The 20,734-nt window shown below is 40.7% G+C and overlaps 1 protein-coding gene across 1 annotated transcript in view; it reads right to left on the reverse strand.

Annotated features, from left to right (window-relative positions):
* Positions 1 to 20,734, reverse strand: part of E2F7 (E2F transcription factor 7) — a 59,461-nt gene that overhangs the window by 10,873 nt on the left and 27,854 nt on the right. Inside the window, exons 3-7 of the mRNA XM_006876517.1 lie at positions 17,944 to 18,112; positions 13,065 to 13,355; positions 11,649 to 11,807; positions 9,618 to 9,752; positions 148 to 336 (exon numbers count right to left, since the gene is read on the reverse strand). Of these exons, the coding sequence (XP_006876579.1) occupies positions 148 to 336; positions 9,618 to 9,752; positions 11,649 to 11,807; positions 13,065 to 13,355; positions 17,944 to 18,112 (943 nt within the window). The remainder of the gene's footprint in view (positions 1 to 147; positions 337 to 9,617; positions 9,753 to 11,648; positions 11,808 to 13,064; positions 13,356 to 17,943; positions 18,113 to 20,734) is intronic.

A 20,734-nucleotide genomic window follows, 5' to 3' on the forward strand; every position in this document is an offset into this window, starting at 1 on the left:
ACCATTTCAATTCAGTCAAATGAAGCTGGGCTGAGGAAACAATAGATAGGGCCTAGAGAGTCAGCTCACTTTTAAATGCCAGCACATGGGCAGGGCTACAATTACACTGTGATGAACATATTCCAGGAGCTAAGCAAGGGCAGATACCTTGTTCTTCTCTGTAAGAAGGACTGCTGGGTTCTGAGTTCACTTTCCTCTTGATCTTGTCAGAAGCTTGCACTGTGTTAAAGGAATTATGTCGAGCCAGTCTCTGTTTTGCACAAACTTGAATCTGGCCAAATGTTTCTCTCTTCAATTCTGGTAAGACAGGTGCAGAAACATCCACTAGCTGTTCATCTATATAAATGAGAGAATTGGTAGTGTTGTTATATAGCTCTAATTCAGGATAATTTTAGCATTTGTAAGATAGGGCTTTGAGTTTGTAATTGTAATGGAGCTACCCTATAGATAAAAAACGAAGGAAGTTTTATAAGCCATGTCTCAAACCCCAACTTCTTTTAAAGTATTAATTTTTTTTTAAGTTAACAGCCCAGTGCTTATCCTACAGTGCCACACCAGAACTCCATTATATATACTGTTGTTGTTAAATACTGTTGAGTAGATTCTGACTCATAGTGACCCTGTACTTTTGTATATTAGTTTAACAATATTTAATTTTAAAAAAGATTATCTGAACAGCAAATGTAGAGCAAGATGTTCTTCTGCCTGAATTAGAGCAGACCTATATGAGCAACCACGCTCAACCCTACATTCATATTTTGAGATTCACTATCAAGATTAATGGAGCTCAGCCTCTTATGCTACAGCTCTAGGGCAATGCCTCTAAGAATTCCTGAATCTTTTATTATACTTTATTATTTCTTTCTTATGCAGTAGGAGGTTCAGTTACTAAGTGACCAAAGGAACAAGGTCAGCAGAAACCTCGTGATTGAAAAGCGGCAGACCAATGAGAAAAAGAAAAGGTTGGGTTTGGAGGCATACTTTACGCTTAAAGGAATCTGTGTGAAGTCAAAACAGAACGTCTCTCTAGTCAGTCAGCTGACCCTCATACCCGGACTGGCATAGCTTCTCTGGCCAGTTGTGCTATTTTGTTATTGTTTAATCACTTCAAGCATGTGCATTTTAAATTATGAGGCTGACTTCCTGAAATGAAAGGCCTGCTTAGAGGTTATGTTTTCTAGAACACACAATTTCACAGTAAAGTAACATTAGAAAAGAAATCAGCTTTATAATATTGTTTTTATTATAACAAAAGCCTAATGTTTGCGTTAGAAAATCAGAAATTACAGATTTTGAAAATAAGAAAGTGGGCCAAGACAGTAACAGGGATCATATTTACCCTCTTTCCTGAAACAAGTAGAAAATTAGACAAAATATAAAGTAACAGCTTTCAAAGCTGGGCACCAGTAATAAAGGCTGGTGATTCCCAATACAGGACTACCCCAGCTTACTGGGTGCAGGAGGTTTCCAGGGGAGTGTGTGTGGATAGCTAGGGAAACCCCGAGGTCCTGCCTAAGGTGAGGAGCTGGAGCTGCAAGCCTGGCAGCTAAAGTTTATAGGGCGGGCAGAATATTGGAGAAGAGAGAGCTGAGCTATGAAAGAATTCTGAAGCTCTGCAGAGGGTCCCCTTAAAAACTTGGTGGAGTACTGACATATGTGAGGAAACTAGTAAACAGAAGCACATACAGGTCTGGTAGTACTACCTGTTCCCAGTAGTCAGAGTAGACAACCTCATAATGTAGGGGACATTGGTTAGAGTGCTAAGAAAAGGTAGTACTTCAGTAGTGGGGAAAATGGGACCTAGACTAAGTGCTAATGGGTCCTACGTATCAAAGTTTAAAAGGAAAACCTGAAAGGCTTACTGTTTCCAAATAACTTCACTGCTTCCTACACCAAAGTTCAAGAGCATCCTGGTTGTTGTTCAGTGCTGTTGAGTCAATTCTGACTCATAGCAACCCTGTATAGCAGCGATGGGGAATGTCCAGCCCCTATATAAAGTCCACTAAATCATTTGGCCTTGCAAGGAAACTGCAGTTCCAGGCATCACATTAAGGTTAGTTCATTAAATGTTTAACCAAATATAGCTGGCTGATTTTTAAGTTTATAGTTTGGTTCATGAATGATGTTATAAATAACCAAATGGCCCTTGGCAGAAAAATGGCTCCCCACCCCTGCTTTTCTATGGAGTCCCAGCGTGGCGCTGCAAGTTAATGCACTAGACTGCAAGGTTGGTTTGAACCACAAGTTGGTGGTTCAGCTCACCAGCCACTCCTTGGAACAAACTCGACAACACTTACCAACAACAACTGTACAGGGTTTTCGAGGCTTTAAATCGTTACAGGTGCAGAAAGCCTCATCTTTCTCCCAAGGAGTAGCTGGTGGGCCTGAACTGTGGATCTTGTGGTTTACAGTCTAGTGCTTATTCTATGGAGCCAACACACTGTCCTCCAATAGTATCTTTTGTTATTGTTAAGTGCCATTGGGTCGGTTCTGACCCATAGCGACCCTGTATAGGGTTTTGGGTTTCTGAAGAGCAAATGGTAAGCTTGAACCACCAACACTGCAGTTCAAACCCACCTTGCAGTCCAATGCATTAACCCACAGAGCCACACCAGAATACCTTTGTTGTTGTTGTTGTTAAGCGCCATCGAGTTGGTTCCAACCCATAGCGACCCTGTATAGAGTTTCCATGGAGCAGCTGGTGAGCTTGAACCACTGACCTTTAGGAATACTGAAATACCCAGCCCCTAACAATACTCCTATCATTCTCAATGTCTGGAACAGAATTGAAAACTACCAGATACACAATAAAGTAGAAAAATACAACCAAACCCTTAGAGTGACTGAGCAGTGGGGCTTTAGGGTGCATCCTAATTCCCACAGTGTCTCTTCCTACCTTCATTCACCAGCCCAGCAGTCATGTGAGCCTTTCATGCCTAGTGCAGGCCAGAGTCTATCCCACGTGGCTCTGCTGCTCATGCTGAGGGCACTAATGGCAACGGCCAGGCCTAGAGTGCTCATGACCTCCAGCAGTCAGGGCTGCCATAGCCAGCTGTGCTCCCAGCATCTGCACACCTAGTCCCCACGGCCACCACCCCAACACCTACACACAGACATGTGCAAAATCCCAACATGGCTGCCAGCAACGTCCCCATTCCAGCTGTACATCTGGCAAGGCTGGTCTCCTGTATCCAATGGATACAGCTCTTGGGCTTTATTTAGTGGGCGCCCATAAAGTTCCAAACATAGTTTAGATTAGGGACATCCTGTGTATAATAATGTGTTCACACATCCAAATCACATACTGCCCTAGCGCAACATAATCATGGCTGTTAAGCTATGAATAGGAACTATGATAGCATAGTGGGTTATGAGTTGGGCTGCTAACAAGAAATCAGCAGTTTGAGTCTACCAACTCCTCCATGGGAGAAAGAACAGGCTTTCTGTTTTCATAAAGATTTAGTCTTGAAACCCTATTCAGGGTCTCTATGAGTCGGAAGTGACTCAATGGCACACAATCACCACCACCATCAAGTGATGAATGCCTGTATTGAATACTAATATTAATGCTAAATAGTAAATACTAACTGCAGAGAAGCTGGATTACATGAAGAACATGCCATCAGGATTGGAGGAAGACTCATTAACAACTTGTGATATACAGATGATACAACCTTGCTTGCTGAAAGTGAAGAGGACTTAAAATACTGATGAAGATCAAAGACCACAGCCTTCATTATGGGTTGCATCTCAATGTAAAGAAAACAAAAATCCTCATCACTGGACCAATAAATAGCATCCATCTAAATGGAGAAAAGATTGAAGTTGTTAGACTTCATTTTGCTTAGCTCCATCATCAACACTCATGGAAGCAGCAGTCAAGAAACCAAACAATGTACTACATCAGGCAAATCTGATGCACAAGACCTCTTTAAAGTGTTCAAGAGTAAAGATGTCAGTTTGAGAACTAACGTGCACCTGACCAAAGCCATGGTATTTTCAATAGCCTCACATGTATGTGACAGCTGTACAATGAATAAGGAAGACCATAAGGAATTGATACATTTGAGTTCTGGTGTTGGAGGAGAATTTTAATGGTATCATGAACTGCCAGAAGGTCAACAAATCTGTGTTGGAAGCAGTATAGCCAGAACGCTCCTTAGAGGCCAGGATGGCGAGATTTTGTCTCATGTACTTTGACTATGTTATCAGGAGGAGCTAGTCTCTGGAGAAGAATGTTATTGTTAGTAAAGTAGGGGACTAGTGAATAAGACCCCCAATAAGATGAATTAACACAGTGGCTGTAACAGTGGCACCTAACAACAACTACACAGGGTCGCTATGGATTGGGAATGACTTGAAGGCACTTAACAACCACAGAGAAAAGAATGGTGAACTTGAAGGTATAGGAATAGCAATTATCCAAAATAAATTGCAAAGAAAAAAGTCTGAAATAAGTGAACTTAGCATCAGTGATTTGTGGAACAACTTCAAGTAGTCACTGGACAGGGGTGGGGGGATGAATCAACAGAAATAATGTCCAAAAAAATAGGCATTATTAATGAAAAGGTAAACCCACAAATCCAAGAAGTTCAACAGACCCAAGTACATAAAACATGAACTACACCAAGGCATGTTGTTATTACGGCCGTCACATAGGTTCCGATTCATAGCAGGCCTAGATAGGGTTTTCGAAGTTGTACATCTTTGTGGGAACACAAAGCCTCATGTTTTTCCCATGGAGTGGCTGGTGAACTTAAACCACTGACCTTGTGGCTCACATGATAGTCATTTAGAGCCACAGTGCTCCCAACACAAAGGCATTTGTTGCTGTTAGGCATTGTCAAGTCTGTTCCAACTCATAGCGACCTATGTACAACAGAACAAAACAGTGCCCGGGCCTGTGCCATCCTCACAATTGTTACATTTGAGCCCATTGCTGCTGTCACTCTGTCAACCTATCTCCATGGGGATCTTCGTCTTTTTAACCAACTCTCCATTTTACCAAACATGATGTCCTTCTCCAACGACTGACTGGTCCCTTCTGATAACATGATAGAAGTATGATAGATAACATGTCAGAAGTATGATAGATAAAGTCTCACCATCCTAGCTTTTAGGGAGCATTCTGGCTGCACTTCCTCCAAGGCAGATTTGTTTTCTGGCAGTTCAAGATTCTTTTCATATTCTCTAACACAATTCAAATGAATTGATTCTTCTGCAGTCTGCCCTATTCACTGTCCAACTCTCACATGAACACGAGTCAACTGAAAATACTATGACTTGGATCAGAGACAATTTAGTCCTCAACCTTGCATCTTTGCTCTGGAACACTTTGACTTTCGTTTTCTTTACAATGAGGTATAATCCACACTGAAGACTACAGTCTTTGGTCTTTTTCAGTATTTTAAGTCCTCTATGATGATGCAGAAAGCATCAAGAGAAGATGGAAGCAATACACAGAGTTACTGTACCAAAAGGAAATGGTTAATGTTCAACTGTTTCAAGAGGTAGAATATGATCAAGAGCCAATGATAATGAAGGAGGAAGTCCAAGGTGCATTGAAGGAATTGGCAAAGAACAAGGCATCAGGTATTGATGGAATAAAAATTGAAATCTTTCAAGAAAGTGAGGCGGCACAGGAGGTACTCACTCATCTATGCCAATATATTTGGAAGACACCTATCTGGCCACTGGAAGAGATCCGTATTTGTGCCCATTCCAAAGAGAGGTGACCCAACAGAATGTGGAAATCATCGGACAATATCTTTGATATGCCATGCGAGTAAAGTTTTACTAAAGGTAATACAAAAACGTCTGCAAGCATGCATTGCCAGAGAACAGAGGTTCAAACTGGATTCAGAAGAGGCCGCGGAACGAGGGATATCACTGCTGATATCTGATGGATCTTGGCTGAAAGCAGAGAATATCAGAAAGATGTTTGCCTGTGCTTTATTGACTACGCAAAGGGTTTTGATTATGTGGATCATGACAAGCTATGGAAAACATCGTGAAGTATGAATATTCCAGAAGACGTAATTGTGCTCGTGAGGAATCTATACCTGGACCAAGAGGCAGTTGTTCCTACAGAACATGGGAACACTGGGTTTCAAATTAAGAAAGGTGTGTGACAAGGTTGTATTCTTTCACCATACTTATTCAACCTGTATGCTGAGCAAATAATCCGAGAAGTTGGGTTCTATGAAGAAAAACATGACATCAGGATTGGAGAAAAACTCATTAACAACCTGTGATATACTGATGATACAACCTTGCTTGCTGAAAGTGAAGAAGACTTAAAACATTTACTGATGAAGATCAAAGAACACAGCCTTCGGTATGGATTACATGTCAATGTCAAGAAAACAAAAATCCTCACCACTGGACCGATAAACAACATTCTTATCATGGAGAAAAGACTGACGTTGTCAAGGACTTCATTCTTCTTGGATCAACTATCAACACTCATGGAAGGAGCAGTCAAGAAATCAAACGGCGTACCGCATTAGGCAAATCTGCTGCATAAGACCTTTTTAAAGTGTTGAAGAGCAAAGATGTCAGCTTGAAGACAAATGTGCACCTGACCCAAGCCATAGTATTTTCAGTAACCATATGCATGCGAAAGTTGAACAGTGAATAAGGAAGACCGTAGAAGAATTGATGCTTTTGAGTTGTGGTGTTAGATGAGAATATTGAAATTGCCATAGGCTGCCAAAAGAACCAACAGATCCATTTTGGAAGAAGTGCAGGCAGAGTGCTCCTTGGAGGCCAAGATGGCCAAACTTTGTCTCTCATACTTCGGACATATTGTCAGGAGACACCAGTTTCTGGAGAAGGGTATCATGTTTGGTAAGGTGGCGGGTCAGAGAAAAAGAGAAAGAACCCCCACTGAGATGGATTGGCCAAGTGGCAGTATCAATGGACTCAAGTGTGGCAACAGTAGTGAGGTTGGCCCAGGATTGGGCAGTGATTCTTTCTGCTGTGCATAAGGTCGCTATAAGTCGGTACCAACTCGATGGCACCTAACAACAACAATGCTTTCAGCAAACAAGGCTGAACAGACATTTCGTAGGTTGTTAAATGAATTTCACTCCAGTCTTGATGCTACATTCATCTTCATACAATCCAGCCTCTCAGATTATTTGCTCAGCATACAGACTGAAAAGCTATAGTGAAAGGATACAATCCGGGCACACATCAAGTAATATCATAATCAAAATGCTTTAAACCAGTCATAAAGAGAAAACCTTAAAAGCAACCAGGAAAAAAAAGATGTTACAAATAAAACAGGGTTTCAGTAGATTTCTTGCAGGAACAAAACAAACTGTTCTAACAAAAGTTAGAAGACAGTGGAACAACTTCTTTAAAGGACTGAAAAACAAAATCACCTTGTCAGCCTTTGCTCAAGTGAAAGTGTCTCAAAAACAAAGGCAAAATAAAGACTTTAGCTGAACGAATACATCATCTGCCATCAAGCAACAAATACATGGGCCTACAAGAAGGGATGAAGGGCACAGGAAATGGTAATTACACAGTAGCTTATAGTGGGGCATACATCTGAGACTTTTTATTCAAATCTACTTTTTATAAACAACTCAAAAGGTTAAATTTTAGTGTACAAAAGAATCATGACAGGAACTTGACAAAAATCCAGGTTCCTGTCTCCTTACAATGTGGTCCAGATGCCTGAATGTAACCAAACGTTCCAGGACATTCTGAAGTTGGTGATACACTAATGAGATACACTGTGGCTCCAAGTCCTTCTTCCCTTGACAGATCTAAGCTCTCTCAATTGGTCATGCAAAAATACACGAACTCTTCAGTCTTAAAAACACCAGTTTCTCCTTTTCCAACCCACTGGTGACCAGTTGCTTCCAATTCATAGTGACTTTCTAGGACAGAGTAGAGCTTCCCCGTGGGGATTCCAAGACGAAATATCTTTCCAGGAACAGAGCGCATCATCTTTCTCCTGCAGAACAGTTGGTGGGCTTGAGTCCCCGAGCTAGTAGGTTGTGGCTCATTGCATAACCCACTACACTAGTTTTCTGATTTTCTTCAGTGGTACCATCTCCTAAGTCTTTGTTCTCTTCTACCTTTTACATCGAATCCTTATTACTTGGCTTTGGTTTTGAGGTTGTTCAACATGTGGTACTAATAAACCACATCTTATTTCTCAATATTTTCTACCCAATCCTCTCCATTTTCATCAGAATGGCTGGTCTCCCCAAAATACCAAATTCGTTCTTACCTATGCTGATACTTCAACTGGAAGGCTCCCTATCCTTGCAAAACCCCTAATTTCATCATAACTCAACCTACATTTTCTCTGAATTCCTGCGGAGCCAGTACTATTCTGTCCGGCTCTCCAATTTTCAGATGTGTGCTAATTTTCCACCTTCAGCAGAAGTTCATCATTAATCAACTAATATGCTAGTAGAGCTCTGGGTGGGGTAATCAAAGATGAATAAAAAATGTCTCCAGCCACAAACATGTCAACCACAACACCAACAGCACAAATGTAATACCGAATTGCACTAATTCAGATGAGTCATCTTTGGGTAGTCAGGGAAAACTTCATGAAGGAATGGACATTTGAGCCAGTTCTTTAAGGTTGAGTAGAATAGTTTTCTGTGGAGAAGTCAAGGAGAAGAGAGACTGAAAAGAATAGAAGCCCAAGATAGAGAAGCAGGAAATGGCAAAGTTGTATGTTTCCTACAGGCAGACACTGTGTCACACATATCTTTAAGTCTTTAAATCTCTCATGGCATTTAGCATAGTAATTGGTACACAGTTCACAATCAATAAGTACTTGCTGGGTTGAATTATTTGTACTTAAATTTTAAGTGGTTTCATCTATATCCTAAGTGAATAATGTGTGCCGAGAGATGAAGAACTATGTCTTTTATAAACTTGGTTTAAGCAGCACAAATTTATACCAATAGCACCAATATTGTAAATCTAATTTAAAAATAACTTTGTTTTTTTCCCACAAGCAGCCCAGCTAAATGTGTGGTAGGATCCAGTTCCTGATTGCTCAGACATTACCTGTGAATTAAGCACACCTGGAGTCCTGGTGTGGCCTTGTAGGATAAGCACTGGACTGCTAATCATGAGGTCTGTACTTTAAATCCACCAGCCGCTCCATGGAAATTGCTATGAATCAGAACTAACAGGATGGCACTTAACAACAATACACTGTAGGCTGGTGGTACTGTAGGATAACACAGGATTAGTAACTGCAAGTTACCAGTAGTTCAAACCCACCAGTCACTCTTGGAAACTCTATATGAATAGGTTTCCAAGACTTCAAGGCATATAACAACTCTAGTTTACTAAAACTATAACACTTGTAACCTTTTAAAAAATCTTCTGCAGAGTTTCCCTACTGAAACAGACAAAAAAGGGAAAGATTTGGTAGTCCACTTCCAAAAAAATCTGCCATTGAAAACACTATGGATGACAATGCTTTGATCTCACTATGCAGTGGGTCACCATGAGGTGATGACAACTAAGAACAACATGGGAACCAAAGATAAATCAGTCTCACTGTGCAATATGTATATCTTGAAAACAGTAATTTGGGATGATAGATAAACAGGACAAGCTTACTGCCTTACCACTGGTATTGAAGTCCACTGGTCCAATCCATTTGAAGGCTGGTTTACGACCTCGTTCTTCAGTTACATGCACTTTCTTTATCAGGGCCAAGCTGGTCAGAACATTGGCTATGTCATAGAGGCGTCGTACCTTTGCTTGAAGATACAAGGCACATTTATAATTATGCTGTTCCTGACACCATAACATTTAAGCTTATGTGATAGGTAACTTTTCTAGGTTATTGTATAAACATCAAGCAGAAAGCAACGAGGTGACATGCAGAGACCAGTGGCTTAATCTTGAAATCTCACAGGTGTATATAGCTGATGTATCTAGACAGATACTAAGGGAAGGTCAGTGTGTCCTTCCATTTCCACGACTTCACACCTCTTACAAGATGTAACTGGTGACAAGCAGGGTGTGCTGGAATTGCAAAACTACCAAGGGAGAGAAGGGCAGTGGGCTATAATTAAAGTCTTAGTAACTAATTCTGATATGTGGCATGGCACATGCTGACCCCGCCTGAGTTTCTCCCAGCAGGAGCTCACGTCATCAGCATCAGCCGGCCTGTGAAAATGACAGGGGTCTCCAGAGCTTCCTGCAGAGGCTGCATTACTGGGCACAGGATGGCTGGGACTCAAGGGCACGAGGTACAGTTGCAAAAGGCAGGTAGGTAATTCCTCACCCCAAATTTTGGCATCCTAGCCACTCAGTCACGGGGTAGGAAGCATTCCCTGAATCCTACGAGGGTTTAGGGAAGATATTTGAAAATGCACAAACTAGAAGAGACTCTTGGAAGAGAATAACACACAAATAAGTGAGACTATGACCATAAAGTATTTTCTACTCAAGAGACCAATTTGAAAGTAAGAAACCTCCTTGACTTTAGGACTAAAATCAAGTAGAGGAGCTTTGATCTTTGGTCAGAAATGGAGTAACCGCTCTTAATGCGGCTTTCTTTCCAATCCTGACAGGGCCAAATTTTATCTAGCCATTTCCCCCACAGGGTGGCTGTAATTCTAGCTGGGAAGAGAAAAAGCTAGAGAATGTTGCGCTCCTGACTTCCCAAGGTTTGAAAGAACTATCAGCAAACTGGAGACATCTGGCTCATTATCTGTGCTCTGGCAGAAAAGGTAGATGCACTGGGTGTGGTACCCAGAAAGTCTCTCCTTTGTCCAGGAGCCATGTCCCGCCTCCCTACCCTGCCCTGTTCTTACCTTTGACAACTTTCATCTCCACCCTTCAGAGGAGTATGCAGGGGGCAGAGAGAAAAGGGGAAAGAAAACTCAGACATTCCTTCTTGGAAGCAGTGATACTAACGAGAAATGCAAGATAGCTCATATCCTTCCTGATTGCCCAAGGAAAAGCACCTGATGAGCTCTAATGGGAATTCTAGCAGGTGATTTAACTTCTCGCATCAACCAGCATCTGTCAGTTTGCAGTGCTGTGCTGACTGATGTGTTGCTATGTGCTATCTGGAAACTATGCCTCCAATACCCCAAATATCAGCAGGGCTGCCCAGGGTGGACAGGTTTCAGTGGAGCATCTATACTGAGAGGCTAGGAAGAAAGGCTTGGAAATTTATTTCCCCAATTCAGCAAATGAAAACCTTTTTCATGGAATATTAACCACAACATAACAATGGTCTGACTTTGGAGACATAATTTGGGTGGGAGGCGGGAGTGTGTGTGTCAAGTGCTAGACAAAGGCATTATGTTTGGTGAAGTCAAGGGTCACAAGATTCTTGGTGGGATGGATTGGCATAGTAGGCACAGCTATGGGCTCAAATATGCTGGTCACTGTGAGGATGATGCATGGCTTGGCAATGTTTCATCCTGCTGTACAGAAGTTCACAATCAATTGCAGTTGACTCAGTGGCAACTAACAAGACAGCAGTAACCTTTAGAAATGCAGGAAGAATTTCGACAGGGAAGAAGTGTAATTCACCAAATAATTTTTAAAAAAATGTTTCAATTCTCAGGCAGAAATATCAACAGATGAAATTCTACCCTTTTTGTGTTGTTAAAATGGACACAGGTGAAGATTCTTACTTTTAAATTTACTATGATCCGGAGTATCTTGGCTTTCTTCTATCAGTATTTTGGCAGCCACATCAAGAGTAACAATCTTGGTTTTGGATACGAGGAATAGCATAACAAATTTCTGGCTCATAATTCTTAAAGATTTGTCTTTTCTACTATTTGCAGATGCTACAAAGGGAATAAAACAAAAGTATCAAAACATATCATTTACCATCATGAAGACTCTGCTTACAGTTTGCTGGCACAATCTAGCTTTGAAACCACCAGATGGAAAGACCATCCTTGTTACAGGCAGAAACTTATTTGGACACACACAACAGTCAGTTCATAAAGAAGTACGACTGGATTTCTAGTGGCTCATACAATTCCTCTGCAGTAGGCACAAACTCTGAAATGCATATTTTAAACTTCTGTTAATGCTTTATACTCACACTCCCTATAATACAGGCCATAACGCAGTCGTCTCAAAGTGACTTTTTGAAAAGATCAATGCAGAGGAATAAAAGGACAGAGCAGGAATCAGAACATCCTGCTTGTTTTCGGAACAACAACTCTTCCCTCACAGGCAGGGATTCCATTTTCACTTCTCTGTATTCACATCTAGAATATACACTACACACAGTTGATGCCTACCGCCTCCAATTCTCTTCCCAAGTAGGAGAGTAAGTGCACTAGAAATAAATGGGAGACGCTGATGAGATGTGGATGACAGGCCAAGCATCCCCGACAGATGGCTGTCTCCTCCGGTTATTAGGATAAATACTGGCTCATGGGGTGGAACTAAAAGGCATGAGGCAGTGAAGCTAATGAAAACCAGGCCCACCATTCTTTCCATTTCTGATATTTGCAAGTGAAATGTGCGTGATACTTGTACTTTTTAATCATCTTAGCAATAAGAAGGACGGGAAGAATGATGACGACCAATCGCTAAAACAGAAGGAAAACAGAAAGTGAAGGTGAGGACAAGGGACAACAAAAAAAGTACAAAACATATCCACATCAAACGAAAGCAGGGATTTCTCTCCAAGTCAACATTTTTGGATAAAAAGCTCTTTTCTAAGTAATCCACTCCAAAATGCGATTTTTAAAAAGTGGTTTTTGAAAGATTACTTCTTTCAAAGAAACCTTTAGTTAAAGACTGACAAAAAGAAAGCAGCAAGGGGTTGTCAGTCTGAACAAGAAGTACTCTTAGTGATCTATGGTCCCAAACCAGCAAATCCCCAGTGAAGTGCCACTAGCTACCCTTTACATGAGGTTGACAGGGCAGCCCAATTGGGGAGCCATCTGTCTCCCTTTCTCAGGATCGAGAATAAGAGGGCACCTTCCTCCAGGGTTGTCAGTCTGACACTTTCCATCTTAGTAATAATCTCTTCAGAAGAGAATAGCACATTCTCTGCCATAGTCATGTTTTTATAATGCACTCACAAGAGGGATAGTCGGATTCAGAGAAATCCAATAATGGTTGGTCCTGGGAATCGGGATAGCCATCTTTTTTGCGCTCTCCAAATTTATAATCCATCAGGTCTAGCTCTCTCTGTTGGAGGTATGCCATCTGCTCTTCATATTTCTGCTCTTCACCTAGTCTCTGGAGGTTCCTCAGGGTTTTTGGCAGGCTGTGACGTCCATGCCAACCATACTGATTCTTGGCCACCCGGGTGACCAGTTGTAGTGACTCCAGCACATTTACAATGTCATAGATACGTCTCCTTTCAACGCCTGTTTCAAAAGCAGAAACCAACAGACAACATGCAGATGAACATTTTTGAGTGTGAATTCCCTGAGAGCCAGGAAGTAACTACTTTGTATGATGCCCAATGCAATGCCCAGCAAGTGTGGTTCCTCAACCAATTCAACCTGTAAGGAAGCAAGCAACAGAAATTATTTGTCTGAGTTCCTGGGATCCAAAACCCGGTAAGATATAGGATGACACATCTGTCTAGAGATGGATGATAGTTCCATCTATGTTTCATCAACAGCATAGCAATGTTTCTTTAGACCTGTTAGGCAAACCACATAAACATTTTAGTGCATCAAGTCTGATGGCATTGAACAACATATGTGTTCCTAATGGAGATGGATAACTGATCTTTATTTGTAGCAAACTATACAATAAACAGACACCTCATTACTGAACACTATTACCCTTCACTGGAATAAACTACCTTGTTAACTTTCTTTTATGGTCTAGTAAGGAAAAAAGAGGAGTGGATGTTTTCTCCCATTTTGAAGAAGTGGCCTCAGGTTGCTGAAAGAAGCTGAAAATAGGATTGGGCAACACCGGCCTCTCCTTTCGTTCCTCAGAGCTCTTCTCTCTGTGCTCCCCTCACATATACTGTCAGGCAGCTCAAAGTGAAACACAGAGACTCTAGGAAGTCCGTCAAGTTCTTACCCATCCTCCCAACATCCTCAAACAGCTAGGATTGTGAGCTATCATCAAATTTACCAACAATATTTACAGTGGTTACATGTGACAAGTTACTTTCCCTTTCTGTGCCTTCATATTTCTCTCAGAAAAGGATGAAGATTAAATATATGTAAAGCATTTCCAATAAATGTATCTACACTTACACTATTGTATGATTCTGAAAACATTTTTTGCTTGGCACTGAAGATACCTGCAATTCTTGCTAGAATAAGAGGTTACATTAGAAAGCAATTTAACAACTCTCACATCTGTGACTCATCCAGTTGAGCAACAGGCCCTAAGGCATTGGAATCCACTGGCCACCTCTGCTCTCATCTAAGCATCCCAAACAAAGGCCTGCAGCCATCGCCCAGAAATCCTACTAAGATGCCCTTTAGGCTCACTTGCCAGGAGCTGTAATATAATCAGGGTAGACTCAGAGAAAATAGCTTTAGGCCCCTCAAAGATTTAATATAATAAACATACCAAACAACAATGAAAACTTTGGAGCTGAGAGGGAAGTTCTATCACATGCATGAAAGGGTATTTCAGTCAACTGGGACATTTCAGTTCATGACTCTGAGAGCTTTTCACTATCAGAAGTTAGGCTGCAGGGCTAGATGCCTCCTGGGAAATGATGGCAGGAGCAGTCATCAGTCCTTGTCCAGAACCACCTAGTCCTCATCTGTCTGCACATATTAACCCATCTTGTTTAGAGTACAATACTCTATAAACCATTCCCTTAGAAATATCATGTGACTGCAACTGAGATACCCCATATGCCTATTTTGTTATCTATTTGATAGAAGCCTTTAAGTCTCCACGTAGTGGCTAGACAGCTTGGAGAGTAAAGTGTTAAGCTTAATATGTCCAATGAAAATGTCTAAAGGCGGTGTTACTGAAGACAAATGTGGCAGCAGCTTGCCTGCTTCATCACTAGTCTTTGCCATCTGAACTGAGTTTAACTGTTGGCTGGTACACTAGAAAGTTCCATTTCACAGGTCTTAAGACCTACAGGTTACTTTGGGGATTTCTTTTGTTAGGAAGATTTTCTCTGGCATTCAGCCATCTTTCTCTTTTGTACCAAGGTAATCCTATTAATCCTAGTCATGGTATTAGTTACGCCATCAAGGATTTACCAGTTGTCACCATGCTTCCCTTAGTCCCTGACAGGGTTTTATCAAGAACCTCTCTCAGCCTAATAAAATAGTTGCCTAGAGGCCATGTTATTTTCCCTTTGCTAAGGTCACACTCAGTTCTTTTACTTCTTACCTACAATATCAATCTGCTGCTTCCAGGGCACAAGAATCCAAGAAACAATGCAATCATCCTTGGATAAAAGAAGTATACCTTGTAACTTGCAGGAGCCCTGGTAGCATAGCAGATTACAAGTTGGGATGCTAACCACAATGTCAACCGTTTGAATCTACCAGTTGCTCCTTGGGAGAAAGCTGAGGCTTTCCTACTCCCATAAAGATTTACAGTCTTGGTAACCCTATGTTATTTTTGTTGTTAAGTACCATTGAGTTGGTTCCAACTCATGGTGACCATGTACAGGGTTTCCAAGGAGCAGCTGGTGAGCATTAACCACCAACCTTGTGGTTCAAACCAACCTTGTAGTCCAGAGCATTAACCTACAGTCACACTAGGACTCAGGCATTAGGAGTCAGGACTGTCTCAAAGACACAGCACCACCACCTTGTAACCTGAGATGTAGCAGTGAATTTAGGTTTAATTCCAAGAGAAGGGCATCTCTGAAACAGTTCCCAGTAGAAGACCCTGCCATGCATTTGGCAGAAATGGGCAATCAGGAGGGAAAGGGGAGCTGCTGTCAATATCTCTGGAGTCCTGCTCCTGGAGCCTAGCATGGGGATCTGCAGAGAAGGGTTCCACTTCTCTGTACTGTCTGCTACAAGTAACACAGCCTTTCAACATCTAATTGTTTGCCTTCTGCACTGACATCAGTGATGAAATTCAGGTAAATGGAGAAAGTTGACTTCATGAACCCCATTGAGGATACTCTGGATGACCTACTGTTTGACCCTCGTCCACTGTAAAACAGCCCTGGTGATACACTGGCTATGTGCTCAGCTACTAATCGAAAGCTTGGCGCTTCAAACTCATCAGCTGCTCTGTATAAAAGACCTGACAATCTGCACTGGTCAAAATGTACAGACTAGGAAGCCTCATGGGGCAGTTCTACTCTTGACCTATGGGGTCACTATGAGTTGGAATTGACTGGATGGCACACAATGACAACATCTAAAGTAAAAGCACTGTGAGGATCCTGCTCTTTAAACTGCCTCTATAGCTGGTGTGGTGCTGTATGATAATTATTGGACTGCTAACCGTAAGGGTGGTGGTTCAAACCCACCAGCTATTCCTTGAAACCCGATACTAGGTTGCTATGATTTACAACTGACTCATTGGCACTCAACAAATATATACTGTGCTTCTGTGTGGCTCACTTTTCCTTATTTTACTGGCTCTGGTGTTAAAATACTGAATTCTACTTCTGGGTTCCAAAAAGGCTCCCTACACTTAGCACCCTATTCTTTCCTCCTAGGTTACACAGGGAAGGGATGGGAACGATCTACTAAGAGCCGAGTAGAAACTGTCCCACATAATAATAAGAGTTCCTCATGTGAGGCACTGAGTCAGGCACTTGACTGATACTCTCTCCAAATCTTCCTACTAAGTCTCAGCAAGATCAGTGTTACAGTGAGTATTTCAGAGAGGAGAAAAAGTGAACTTTCCCAAGGTCTCTCTGTAATTTGGGGAACTGAACTTCAAATTTAGTCCTATTTGACCCAAACTTAGCCCTGTCATGCCATCACAACCCACTGCCTCCTCATGGCCTCAGCTTCTGAAAACAAAAATCTTCTTTGTCGTCAGCTTGAATAATTCCCATTGACAGCCACCTACTGTGGCACACTTCTCTGGGCTGTGAGAAGAAAACTAATAAACAAACTAAAAATATAATCTACTATAAAAACTATTTGGCTGATTTCTTCAGAACTTTTTTTTCTTTTTAGGAGCCCCGGTGGTCCAGTTGTTAAGCACTCTAGCCAAAAGTTTGGAGATCTGAACCCACAAATTTGGCAGTCAGCTTCAGAAAAGCTTACCAGCCTTGGAAACCCCATGGGGCAGTTCTGCTCTGTGTTATAGGGTCACTATGAGTGTTGGTTTGGTTTTTCTTTTGGGTTTTGTACATTAAACCCTTTATTTTTAGGGGATATCCTGAGTCAACTACAAACCACGGTGATTTTTGCTCTATGACTGTTAACAATATGTTCATCATGAAAACATGCCCACTAGGGGTCTCTATTCTCAAGCTCCTGTATATATATTTACAGCTACACATAGTCCCACATTCCACACCCATGCCATGTGAACACATGTATCCCTCTTTATTACAAGACTGAACTATCTGAGTTACATCTAGATGTGTTTAGCAGGCTAGCTGTCAATATGATACATGGCTTCAAACATAATTCTCTTGTGCTCTCAAATCTTGCTTTATAAAAGAAATAAAACCAGTTCTTAACTCCTGGAAGCATTATTAAAAATAAATAGATTACTAAATCATTTTCAGTATGCCTGAGATAAAATAAAAATGAGATCTTAACTCATAATGTGTCTGTCGTAAAAACTGCTTCATAAAAATATTAAAAATTTTAAAACCCCCACTTTAGTCTAGAAGGGTCCCTGGAATTCTATGCAGAATGAAAAGAAATTTGATGACTGAGGAAGATCTACCTGCTCCTTTGTCTTCACCCCTGTGGAGGACCAAGTCTTTGTTTGAAAAAGAGAAAATAAAGATCTACCTGAGGCCTCCCCACGGAAATCAGTTCCCACTCCATCTGGAGACAGGCCTCCAGGGAAGTGGATGATACATACCGAGACTGACAGCAACTTCATCTAGGGAGATAGTAGTTTTCTCGGTTGACAAGGGATAACTTGGGTAGCGAGCTAGAAACTTCTGGCACAGAAGTCCTAAACTTTTCTGTTTTCTGCTTGGCCTTTGCTTTTCAAATTCATCCACAGCACTGTCCCCAACAACATCAAGCTACAGAGGGCAGACAGAAGAGGGGAGATGAAACAGTTAATATCCTAATGGAGAAATTGTCATGGCGAGTAGTAGCCAGTTAAGGTTAATGCTGGTCAAAGTAACACTTTCTAATTGAATTTTCATGATTTCCCTATTCTCTGGATGTAATGTGTTCTCCTTTGCAATCTGAGGCACAGTCTATCAGCTAAAGGCTCAGAAAACAAATTCAGTCATTTACAAGCTACAAAACCCTTGTTAACTGTGTGGTTGATGGACTTGTAGAATCAGCACCAATAGGCGTTTGTTAGAGATGTTGAACCTGAGGCCTCACCTGGCTTTGCATAGATCCTAGGCAATTCCCATTGATGTGAAAGTTTGTGATATACTGATGTGTAATGAATGTATCACCAAACTGCTTTTGCTTATCTTTTACCATTTACCGAAGGCTGTCCTGGTGTGGCGCTGTGGGTAAATGTGCTGGATTGCAAAGTCAGTTTGAACCACAAGGTCAGTGGTTCAAGCTCACCAGCTGCTCCTCGGAAACCCTATACAGGGTCACTATAGGTCGGAACCAACTCGCTGGCACTTAACAACAACAACAATAAAGGCTAATGAAGCTGAGTTGTTGTTGTGAAGTGCCATCCAGTTGGTTCCAACCCACAGCGACCCTGTATAGGGTTTCCAAGGAGCAGCTGGTGAGTTTGAACCACCGACCTTGCAGTTCAAACAGTTTTGCAGTCTGGCGCAAAACTAGAGGCTAGGTAGGGACAGTTAAATCTTAACCAAAAGAAGTTGAGTGGGGCAGTGAAATCTTAACCATCCTTTTTCTTTTTATTTAAGTATACCAGATCATTACCATAACCTTGCCTTGTCAACCTACATTTGAAAGTACTCAGAAATTAATAAACACACACACATAAAAAGAAGTCTTTTTAATGGCCATAATCCAGGAGAAAAATGCTGTAATTCCCTCAACAGAGTCAGAAAAAGCATTTAATTAACTTAATACCCATATATGATTAAAAATAAATTCCTTGGAAAATTAAAGTATTGTTTTCTAACTAGGAGAGAACTTCTTTAATCTAAAAAGTGTATTAATGAAACTCCAACAGTAAACACTTGTCTTACTGGGAAAACTTTGGGAGCATTTACCTCTTCTACACCATATTGTAGATCCTAGCTAGTGCATGAAGACAAGAAAAAGAAATTGAGACACAGGGATTGTAAAGGAATAAAGACAACTTCCATTTTTCAGAAATCAAGAGGTTGTTTAAATAAAAACTCAAAAGAAACTCAGATTATTAGAACTAATAAGCGCATTCACTAAGGAAGCTGAGTAGATCAATATATAACAGAAATCAGTGGCATTCATATATAACCAGGCAGAAAATAATTTGAGAAAGACATCATTTATAATAGCATTGAAAATGGTATGGTTTTTACCATTTAATCTTACCAAATAATCTACTTGGTTCTTACCAAACTCATCTATTTGTATAAATTAATAACATATAGACCTAAACAATGAATAAATATATCTAAATGATGGATAAGTAGACTATATTGCTAGATAGTACCATAAAGATGTTAAATAATACCAAACTAATCTAACGGACTCAATACAATACTAATTAAAATTCCATAAGGAAAAACAACAGCCAAGAATAGCAAAGACTGTTTTGAAAGAAGATAAAGGGAGTGTTGTTTGACCTGCTATCAAGGCTAAATATGATATAGAATGCTATTGAAGTGTGGATGTATGAAGTGAACAGTGGATGTGAAAAGTCCAGAAACAGACCTACACATAAATGAAACTCTGATATATGACAAATTAGCATTGCCAACTGGGAAAAGAGAAAGAACTATTCACTAAATGGTACTAAAACAACTGAACATCCATTTAGAAATAACAAAGTTGTATCCTTAACTTACAGGATATACAAAATCAATTCTAAATGAATTAAGGATTTAAATCATAAGAAACTTTTAATGAAGAAAATATAGGGGAATATTTTTCTAATGTTAGATAGGGAAGGATTTCTTTAAACACATAAAAAGCACCAATGTTAGAAGAAAGAATTAATAAACTGGACCATGCAAACAAAAATTAAGAACTTTTATTTAACAATAAACAATATAAAGTAAAAGATGAGGCTTTCTACTCCCGTAAAGATTTACACCCTCGGAAACCCTGTATAGGGTCGCTATGGGTCGGAACCGACTAGATAGCACTTAACAACAACAACAACATGCAAACAAAAATTAAGAACTTTTATTTAACAATAAACAATATAAAGTAAAAAGATAACCGCCAAACGGAAAGAATATAAGTGTAACACTATAACCAGTAAAAGTTTGGTATTTGTTATTGTTGTTAGACACCATCGAGTCAGTACTAACTCATAGCAACCATATGCACAGCGGAACGAACAGTGCTCCATTATGGGCCAACCTCACTATTGTTGCCATGCTTGAGTCCATTGATGCTGCCACTTGGCCATTCCATTTCGTTGGGGGTCTTCTCTTTTTCTCTGACCCTCCACCTTACCAAACATGAAATCCTTCTCCAGTGACTAGTTCCTCCTGACAATATGCCAAAGTATGAGAGATGAAGTTTGGCCATCTTAGCCTCCAAGGAGC

Source organism: Chrysochloris asiatica, unplaced genomic scaffold (assembly GCF_000296735.1).
Source record: "Chrysochloris asiatica unplaced genomic scaffold, ChrAsi1.0 scaffold00387, whole genome shotgun sequence".
NCBI lineage: Eukaryota > Metazoa > Chordata > Mammalia > Afrosoricida > Chrysochloridae > Chrysochloris > Chrysochloris asiatica.